General features: G+C 30.0%; 1 protein-coding gene across 1 annotated transcript; it reads left to right on the top strand.

Annotated features, from left to right (window-relative positions):
- Positions 1-7,217: 7,217 nt before the first annotated feature.
- Positions 7,218-9,522, top strand: LOC107898882 (receptor kinase-like protein Xa21). The gene has a single exon (XM_016824448.2). It carries the CDS (start codon positions 7,532-7,534, stop codon positions 9,299-9,301), a length of 1,770 nt encoding a protein of 589 aa, XP_016679937.2. The 5' UTR covers positions 7,218-7,531; the 3' UTR covers positions 9,302-9,522.
- The last annotated feature ends 1,336 nt before the right edge of the window (positions 9,523-10,858 follow it).

The following is a 10,858-nucleotide window of genomic DNA, read 5'->3' as shown; positions in this document are numbered from 1 at the left end:
ATATTTCTGAAAAGTTTGGTTTAAGATTTGAGTATTTAATATTGTTGTCAAAAAGCACTTTTTAAAAATAAAATGTCCATTTTAGACATGATATTATCAAGTAACAAATATGTATTTAAATAATGTTCAAATTAATTAATATTATTATATTTTAGTAAGAATATAAAAAATAATCTATTATAACTTGTTATTAATATTTTAATATATGAAATATAAATTTTAAATATTTTTAAGTAATAAATATTAATTATTTATAAAATTTAATTAGAATATATAAACTATATTTTAAATAATTAAATATAACCATTAAATATTTGTAATTAGATTAGATATTAACACATTTTTATTATTTTAAAAATACTTTTTTATTTTTAATTAATGATTTTAACACATTTGTAATTAAGCACCAAGAAAAAAAAAGAAAATATCATGTTGTTGGAGGGGTGAAAAAGTAATTAAGCATCAAAATTGCTTTTGGTAGAGGAAAAGCTAAATTTAGCTTCTCTCTTTCAAAAGTATTTTTAAAAATTTTCAGTTAAAAGCAGCTTGTATAGCACAGCTTTTCTTTCAAAAGTATTTTTCAAGCCAAAAGTGTTTTTTCGAGCAATATTAAACAAGGCCTAAGAAGTAATAATTTATAGTTATGCACAAGAGACAGAAATTCAAATCGGATCCAAAATTACCGATTGAGTCTTAATTTGATTGGTATAAGTATTGTTGCCAATGCAGGAGGACGTGAGTTCAAGTGCGCTAAAACGCATTATCCTTCTATTTATGGGTTGGAGAGGGGCTATAGGTAATTCTAAGCATTGTGTCAAAAAGAGTAAATATGATCACAACTTATAATAATATTGTTAAAAAAAATCATATCCAAAATCTATCACATAAAATCTTTTAAAACTTATTATATAACTAAATTAGATTAACATATGATTTGATTATACAAATGAATACAAAATTTGAAGAAAAAGTTTATGGAAGGCAAAGTTGATTATAGATTTTTTGAGGCTTAAAATGAATTTTATTGTTGTATTCAGCGGCAAAGGTAGAAAATCTTTTTAGGGGGCCAAAATTAAATTGTAATTTTTATGATAGTAAAAATGTAATTCCACTATTTTAATAGTCTATATCTTTATAATTTTTAAAGGATTAAATCAAGTTTTTATTATTTTTAAGGGGGCCAAAGTATAATTTTACCTTTATTAATTTAAAATTTTAAAAAGTTTAAAAGACCTAAATGAAAAAAAAATCATTTTAGGGGGCTAGGGCCCTGCTAACCCCTAGCTACGCCCCTAGTTGTTTTATTTTATAATTTTATTGTTTCTAGAAGAATTAATTTGTAACTTTATTATTCTAGAGAAACCAAGGCTTTGTCCTCTAATTTATTGAAAAGATGGATGAGGTATGAGTTTAATGATAAAAAATAGATGGTGAAAATTTTGTAGTTTCTTCATTTGTAAATTTTGTATTCACTAAGGGATACTGAATAGTCATGGTGGAGTGATGAAGGATTTATATTCAAGTCTTTTATTAATATTAATTTTGGGTTCGATTTTTGGATAACTCTTATGGTATATCCTTTTAAAAATATAGGTATAAATTTGAGGGTTTGAAATTTTTAAGAAAGCAAGGGGACATTGAATAGTTTATTTATATTTGTAATTAAGGTTTAAATATGTTAGAAGTTGATGTAATTTTTTGAAATTTAAAATTTAATTACTATACTTTAATTTTGAGACATCAAGTTTTTTTTTTATGCGAAAATATTTGGTACATTATCAGTGAGATTTTTAGACAACACAAGCAAGGTCAGGGGTTAACAAGTAGAGGTGTTCGTGGGCCAAGTCTAGTAGGGCCTAGGCATGATATTAACACACTTTATGTTTGTCCAACCTTAGTCTGATCTGAAATATGGGCCTAAAATTTTACTCAAGCCCGCCCATATTTGTAAATAGCTAACCTAAGCCCATTTTAGACTCACTCATATTATTTTAAAAAAATTAAAGTAAATATTTATATTATTTTTAATTTAATATTTAATGATTTTATATATTTTTATTTATTAAAATAATATATATTTAGCTATCTTAACATTTTGGGTAAACTACACCCATGGTCACTTTTGTTTACCTTAGGTTACATTTCAGTCACTTATGTTTGAAATGTTACGTTTTAGTCACTTATGTTATCGTGTTGTAACATTTTAGTCACTAAGTCGTTAATTGTCGTTAATGGTGTAATGGTAAGCTGATGTGGCACGTTAAATTATCATTTCAAACAAAAACTTTAGGTTAAATTATACAATTGGTCCCCATAATTTTTCATTTTGAGCAATTTAATTCTTTTATGTTCTTTTAACTTTCTTTCTTTCTTTTTCTTTATTTTCCATTCTCTTCTGCTTCTCCCACTGTTTTCCTACCTTCTTTATTTCTTTTAACATACCAGGAAGTCGAATTGGTAGTGAAGAAAGAAGCATAGTATGGGTTTATGGGTTTTGGTTATAGGTGATGACAGTCGATTTCCTACTTCTTTTTTCACTGTCAATTCGACTTCCTAATATGTTAAAAGAAATGGGAAAGGTATGAAAACAGAGGGAGAAACAAAAGAGAATGGAAAAAAAGAGGAAATTTTAAAGAACATAAAAGAAAAAAAATTAAATTACTTAAAACAAAAAAAAATATGGGGATCAATTGTATAGTTTAACCTAAAATTTTGTTTGAAATGATGATTTAACGTGCCACGTCAGCGTTACACCATTAACGACGGTTAATGGCTCAGTGACTAAAATGTTACAACATGATAACATAAATGACTAAAACGTAACATTTCAAACATAAGTGACTAAAACGTAACCTAAGGTAAATAAAAGTGACCATGGGTGTATTTGACCCTAACATTTTTTAATGTTTATATTATAGTAGTATTATATATTACTATATATTTAATTTTTATGTGTTATAAATTACATAATATATAAAAAAATAACATAATACAAAACATTACAAACTTAAAAGCAGGTCAGGTCGGGTCAGGTTAGGGCCTTAAATGTTCAAGCCCAAGCCCGACCCATATTTTAAACGGACCTAATTTTTTACCCAAACCCTTTTTTAGGCCTAATGTTTTTGCACAAACCCTTTCAAATTTCAGACGAACTTTTGAGTTGGGGTAGCCCAGCCCATAAACAAGTCTATTGACAAATATTTTATAAGGAAATAGTAAAATATTAAAAAAATAGATTAGTATTTGGTACACCGGCAATGTACTTTTTTTTATTTCACAAGCGACGCTTATAAATAATATAACCATTACATGATGAATTTTTTTATATGATGTTTAAAACTACCCATAATTACAATCTAATCCGTAAATAGGAGGATAAACACACATCGGTATGCTCAAACCCACGTCCTCTTGCACTAACAACGATGTCAATACAAACTGAGTTAATACTCAACCAGCATCATTACATGATGAAATTGAATTATTTTAGAAAGAAAATATTTTAAAAATTGAATTATTTTAGAAAGAAAATATTTTAAAACTATTTGTTTCTAATTAGGTTTATCCAAAATCTGGGTTAATATGAAATGAATGAATAATTCAAACTTTGAAGACCTTATTGAAGGAGTAAATAACACTTTTTTCAAAATTTTGGAACCTTTTATTTTTGTTTTTTTTTAATTTTAAGATAATTATTTAATAGTTTTAAATTTTAGAAAGTTTAAATTTTTTTCATAATTTTTTGAATTTTTAAAAATTATAAATTTCTATTTTTAAATAGTTTTTTATTGAACATATGAAAAAATTAATTTAGTTTTTTTATAATTTTCATGCCAAAAATGTTGTTGACTTGAAATAGTTTATAAGTCTACAAGTTGTGAAAAACAAGTAACAAAATATGAGCAGAAGTGATTATGAAAATAGGTTTGAATGTTGAACCCACGTCCTCCTGTACTGGTAATAATGTCGATACCAACCGAGATAAAACTAAGTTAGCACGATTACATGATGAAATTAAATTATTTTAAAAAGCAAATATTTTAGATTGTTTGTTTCTAATAGGTTTGTCCAAATTTTGGGTGAATACGAATTGAATGAATAACTGTTAATATAATGATACAATAAGGAAAAGACATGGAGGAAATCGTATTGGTTGTCACAAAGACCGGTTCACCTAGTCAGGGCAGAGAGTCGAAGGTTATAAAGAGTGAAGAAAAGGAGAGTATTAAGGCTAGATGCTGAAGGTTAGTTGGCAGAGTGTAGGTTTGGTATCTTAGGAGAATTGATATTTTTCTTCATTGTTTTTGAGGATATTTATAGGCGAGGGTCCCGTGTAGGATGATGTTAACATGTTGAACTTGTCATTAAGCCATCATTATGGAACTCGTGGGGTGGATGTCTGTGATAGGATAAATTTAGTCATTCATTCTGACTTGATGGCATAGAGCAATTGCACCAACGTGGTATTTGGTGACCAATGGCATAACATTTCTCACGGAAGCATGAGGGTTTGGGCATCGGATGGTCTGCACTTGTTAGGACGGTTGACCCCTTCCATTTTGTTATTGGCTAGTTTGTCACTCAAGCGGCTTTTCGATTGTCATGTGTCTCCATACGAATAGCGGTATAACAAATTCAAATTTTGAGTACTTTATTATCATTCAAAGAATAAATAATACATTTTTTAAAACTTTGGTTTTTTACTCTCTTTTTTTGAAATTTTAAGATAAATTATTTAATATTTTTGAATGTCAGAGAGTTTAAAATTTTTTCATAGTTTTTGATTTTTTTAAAAATTACAAATTTCTATTGTTAAGTATTTTTTATTAAAAATAAGAAAAATTTAAAACTTTTTATTTTTAAAAAAACTAAGGACTAAATTGTTAAAAAATTGAATATTGATTTCTAAAAAATTGTTCTAGTTTTTTTATAATTTTCAAGCCAACAATTTTGTTGACCTGAAACACTAGGAAAGTCTATAAATTGTGAAAAACAAGAAGTAAACAAGTATAAGTAGAAGTGACTGTGAAAATGGGCACGTCTACAAAAACTGCAACAAGTACAATGTAAACAATGGACAACAAAGTTTGTTTACATAATTCGGTTATCCTATGTTTACGTAGCCTAACTTAGTGAGAAGACTTCACTATCCTTCAATCAACTACAATCAGTGATCTTAACTCTAACACACTCCCATAAAGAATCCTCACACTTGTATCTCAAAGACTAAATCTTTCTCCACTAAATTTTCCCCAGAAAATTTTACAATCAAGAATAATGTTCCTTACTTGAACGGATAACTGCTCTCAATAATTACTACATTAACCTATACAAGTCTCTTAAATATACAAGGATTTCAAGACTTGTTAACATAATGAAGATCAATCATAATCCCTTCTAAACAATAGCTAAAATAGTTAAATATAATATTAACAAACAATGTAAAATAGATTGCTGGTAAATGAGTCTTTAAAGTTTCAATCTGATCCAACTTCTTCTATCCAAAGGATTTTGATACACACAATCCAATCCAATCCAGTCTCCAAAATAAGTTTCTTCAAATGAATTGATTTTCGTTGATGGGTTTGATTTATTCCACGATCTCAGCTCAACCCAAAGATGTGATTCAATAAATTACTATCTTCCAAAGCAATGGTTGAGGAAGTGGACGCTTCTCTTGACACTTTAAAACAACTTCAAATATTTCAACAAATGCTAATGATAAAATTTGATAAAGGGGGCAAATTTTTTTAATATGTTTTTAAAGACTCTGAGATCTCAAAATTAAAACACAATATTTATTTTAAAATACAGAATCCTCTTACATATGTTTTTTTACACAATGTCTAGTACTAACCATAGCTCATCCCCAACCCATAAATAAGAGATAATGCACTTCAACGCACTCGAGCCCACATCTTCTTATATTGACAACATACCCATTCCAATTGAATTAAAACAAAATTTACAATCCTCTTCCATATTTGAATCTTGTAATTAATCGTTTGAATATTTAGTGGTAAATCAAGACAAAGTGAAGACAAGAGCGTAACCTTATCACGAGAATTAATGGTGTAAAAACATTGAAGAAAATGGCAGCAGATTTCTTTCCAAAAAGAAAAACAACAAATTGATATTACTATTCCAGCATGAAAATTGTGGACTTACATGCCACAAAATTAAGATAATAAATTCATTTAAGAAAAAAAGTAAAATAATTTCAAACCACACTCGTGATAAAAAATTAAATACAATATTAATACATGAATATTTATATTATTGTTTTAAGTAAGTGATTAAATTAATATCACGAATTTATCCGACATTAATTCAATAAAAAATTAATAAAAAATTAATATTTTAAATAATCAATATAAAATATTATAAGGTATTTCTATATTATCATATATTTATATAAAAATTAATTACAAAAACATATTTGTCATGTCATCCAACCAAAGTTTTATTATTGTTTCATTTCAATTCCGTACATACTTTATATGTGTTGTTATTATTATTAGTTTTAAACTGTACATTTTATTTTTTTATTGTATATTTTTTTAAAATTCATACGCGTATGATAAAATTTATAATATAAATTATTTTTTTCTTTTTCTATATACTTTGACAAATAAAATAAATTTTTACCGACATTTGTTGGCTCGAGTGGTAAATAATTTGATACCATCAATAGCAAAAACAATTTTAGAAAAGCTCCATCCCAACATTTTGGGGTCAAAAATTTAACCAATGTTTAAGGTGATTATCGAATATCAAAAGATTTCAAATATACTACGTAATAAATTTTAAAAAAATAATATAACAATTAAATATGACGTTAATTGAAATGATAAAATTAAAGATTAAAAATTATATTAGTTTATGTTCGAATTTCATAATACATAAGCATTTTTCTAAATTTTATATGTAAAGATAAAATTATCCTTAAAATAATATATTATTTTGTAAAAAATAAAAAAATTTAATGATTTTATAAATTTACATTTTTTGAGAGTACGCCTAGAACTGTACATAATTCCTCTCCAATCTATAATGAGAGGATAATACACTTCAGCGCACTCGAACTTACATATTCTTACATTAACAACAATATCTGTACCAATAAAAGTAAGACTTAATCATCAACTCAAACAAAATTTATATATATAATACTTTCTTATTTTCTTATTTTTGTTAGTACTAGTATAAATGAGGGGGGACATTGTCCAGAGACTGGCAGAGGCCGAGGCAAGTTAATAATTCACATTTCAGTTTTTTTTTTGAATCTTTTTATGCTTTGTTTTTCATCATTATACCTTCCTCTCTACGTGAAGGAAAGAAATAAAACCGTGTCTGCTACCTTTGCTTTCTTAAAACCTTTCTTCTTTCTTTTTCTTTTTTCATGATAGTATATAATTCCTTTTTTTCCCATTCGAAGGTTTCCTTCGTATCAGATCCCAACACCAGTAGGGAAAAACCCTATATATTTTTCAACCAATCTCACTGATCCAATCAATACCCATTTCCCAAAATGCAGCTTTTGAAATGGGTGTTAAACCTTCTTCTTGTTTGTTCAATGCTTCAAGTGTTTCCATTGGCATTAGCTCAAACAATCTGTTCAGAGGCTGATAGGGCTGCACTTCTCGGTTTCAAAGCCAAAATCTTGAAAGACAGTACGGGTAGTCTTTCATCATGGGTTGGAAAGGATTGTTGTGGAGGAGATTGGGAAGGTGTTGGATGTAATCCAACAGGGAGAGTCAATACATTAGCACTTCAAAGACCAGAAAGGGATAGTACCCTTTACATGAAGGGTACTTTGTCTTCTTCCTTAGGAAGCTTACAGTTCTTAGAAGTGTTGGTCATCAGTGGTATGAAGTTTATTACAGGTCCAATCCCTGAGAGTTTGTCCAATCTGAGTCGGCTCAAGCAATTGGTGTTGGAAGACAATAGTCTTCAAGGGAACATACCTTCAGGTTTAGGTCGTTTATCTTTTCTTCAAACACTTTCACTGGCTGGTAACCATTTCAATGGGGTAGTTCCTCTAAGTTTAGGGAATTTGAGAAACCTTGTGATGTTGAATTTAGGGAGGAACTCTTTGACAGGTTCAATCCCTTCTAGTTTCAAAAACCTTGTCCATTTGCAGTCTTTTGATCTCAGTTTCAACTTGTTGTCTGGTTTTGTCGCTGAATTTTTAGGACAGTTTCATAACATTACTTTCATTGACCTGTCCAATAATCAATTATCAGGGCACCTACCTGTTTCATTGTTCAATTTGGTCACTCTGTCAGACCTGTCATTGAGTCATAACCAGCTCACAGGGAGTATCCCTGACCAGGTTGGAAACCTTAAATCTCTCACTAGCCTTTCATTGAGTCATAACAAGTTAATAGGTCCTATTCCAGCATCTATTTCAAGGTTACAAAAACTTTGGTCCCTTAATTTATCTAGAAATGGGTTCTCAAATCCTTTACCAGCTATTTCTAGTAAGGGTGTGCCTTCACTTTTGTCAATAGACCTGTCCTTCAACAACCTTAGTTTAGGGACAGTTCCTAACTGGATCATGGACAGACAACTTTCAGATGTGAATCTAGCTAGTTGTAAACTGAGAGGAGCCTTCCCAAAGTTCAGACCAGATTCATTGAGCTCTATTGACCTGTCAAGTAACTTACTTACGGGGACCATTTCCACTCACTTCACAAATATGACAAGTCTGCAAAAGCTCAAGCTTTCAAATAACCAACTGAAGTTTGATCTTTCTGAACTCAAAGTGCCAGATGGGATTTCCTCTATTGATCTACATTCGAATCAAGTATTCGGGTCTCTCTCGAGCATTTTGAACAACAGAACAAGCAGCTTCTTGGAGGTTATAGATGTGTCGAACAATCTCATTTCAGGCACAATACCAGAATTCACTGAAGGCTTGAGTTTGAAGGTACTGAATATAGGAAGCAACAAGATTGCAGGCCAAATCCCCAGTTCAATCTCAAATCTCATTGAACTTGAAAGACTAGATATTTCAAGGAACCAGATAACTGGCACCATTCCAGCAAGTTTAGGACAAGTGGTGAAACTTCAATGGCTTGACCTGTCTATCAACAGGCTCACTGGGAAAATCCCAACCAGCTTATTGGGCATCCATTCTTTGAGACATGCAAACTTCAGAGCAAACAGACTATGTGGGGAGATTCCACAGGGGAGACCTTATAACATCTTCCCTGCCTCTGCCTATGCTTATAATCTCTGTTTATGTGGCAAACCATTGCAACCTTGCAAGGGAAAGAAACAAGAGATGGTCCAGTGAGTGCCTGACTAATTTGCCAAAAAGTAGATACATTCATGGCCTAATTAGCATCTTCACATGCTAGAAAGAGACAGGCCATGTTTTAAAGTGGTAGTTCTTTTCTTCTTTTTTTCTTTTTTTTTTTCTCCATTAGTAATTTACTAGCTCAATTTCATTAAATATTACCATTATGGAACATACACTGTTTCAATATGCAGCATTGATGCACATTTTAGCATTTACTCTAAGCTTGCAAGAACCTTTTGTTTTCAAAAAATCCAGACACAAGAAAATTTAAGGGGCCAACTCAAAGGCTTTAAAGATCATTTTTTTAATTATCATTGTCAAGATGATTCTAATGAGAAAACAAGATGATTCTCAACATATCCAGACAATTACTAGAATCCATTACCTCAAAAAGGAGATTCAAAAATTTACTGTAGCCCCACAAAGTGACAAGAAAATCCTGAGGGTAGGATGGGGGGGACCTATGTTACCCCAAGTCTTTACTTTTCTTGAAGCACTCGCGTCCATGGATACAAGGATATGATCTTCAAAATACATGAAAAACTTGAAAAAAGTTAAATTAAATATACCAATGTTGAATATATATTTGTGTACGATGCTTACACCTTTTGCTGGCTTTTCAGCAGCAAATATTTCTTTCCCGTGAACCTTCAAACAAGTTATATCATTTTCAGCAAATGACAGAGGGAAAAAACCAAGGGACCACTAGCTCAATCAAATGTTTAACGTTCAAGAACAAGGTGAATGAAGTGTTACTTCTCATTTTCATTCTGTCAGCATTCTTTGCCTCCTTTAAAGCCTACTCATACAGTCATACTTCGCCAGCTATGCTGCTCGGATCCTTCATTCTTTCTGAAATATCCATGTCCAACACTCATCTGACACATGAATATGAGGATATAACTTCCAAAGAACTAAATATATAGAAATAAAAAATCTAACTATGCCGTGTAGGATACATATGTGTAGTGGACACTTGCATCCCATTGCAAGTAACATAGCTGCCTTGTGTTCAGCAAGTCTACCAATGTAAGACGTATTTTCCTGATTTAAACAAAAATTAGATCTAACCCATTGTTATAAACCATTAATCAATTAATTCTTATTAATAATAAGATAAATAAATAAACTTTTTTTTGGCACATTGATGCCAACTTTGGAACTCAAGCTTTGCAAATCATTTTGATACTAAACCAGTAGTTTGATGGCTAAAATTAAATCAAATGAATATGTACAACTTAATTCTGACATAGACTATTCCGTTTCTCATCACCTTCCTTTGCAACCTAAATTTCATCAATCAATTGTTTAATAACTACTAAAAAAAAATCTCAATTTGGCAATTTAGATGAAAGGTTCAAAAAGGAAGCAAGCAAATGAAAATCTGTGAAAGTAAAAACTACCATTCTGCAAGATTGTTTTCTTCTCCTCAGCAGGCTTCTCAATAACTTGAGCATCGTGATTAAACAGCCCATTAATTAAACAAAACTAAAGGGGCCAAAACGATTGATCTAGTATTAATTTTTTTTTTAAAGTGATGAAGGTTATTGA

Source organism: Gossypium hirsutum, chromosome D04, assembly GCF_007990345.1.
Source record: "Gossypium hirsutum isolate 1008001.06 chromosome D04, Gossypium_hirsutum_v2.1, whole genome shotgun sequence".
NCBI lineage: Eukaryota > Viridiplantae > Streptophyta > Magnoliopsida > Malvales > Malvaceae > Gossypium > Gossypium hirsutum.
The sequence above is the reverse complement of the archived record's forward strand: the minus strand, read 5'-3'. Positions and strand labels throughout refer to the sequence as shown.

Coding starts and splice junctions, on each gene's coding strand:
- LOC107898882 (XM_016824448.2), top strand. CDS start 7,532: ATGCAGCTTTTGAAATGGGTGTTAAACCTTCTTCTTGTTTGTTCAATG.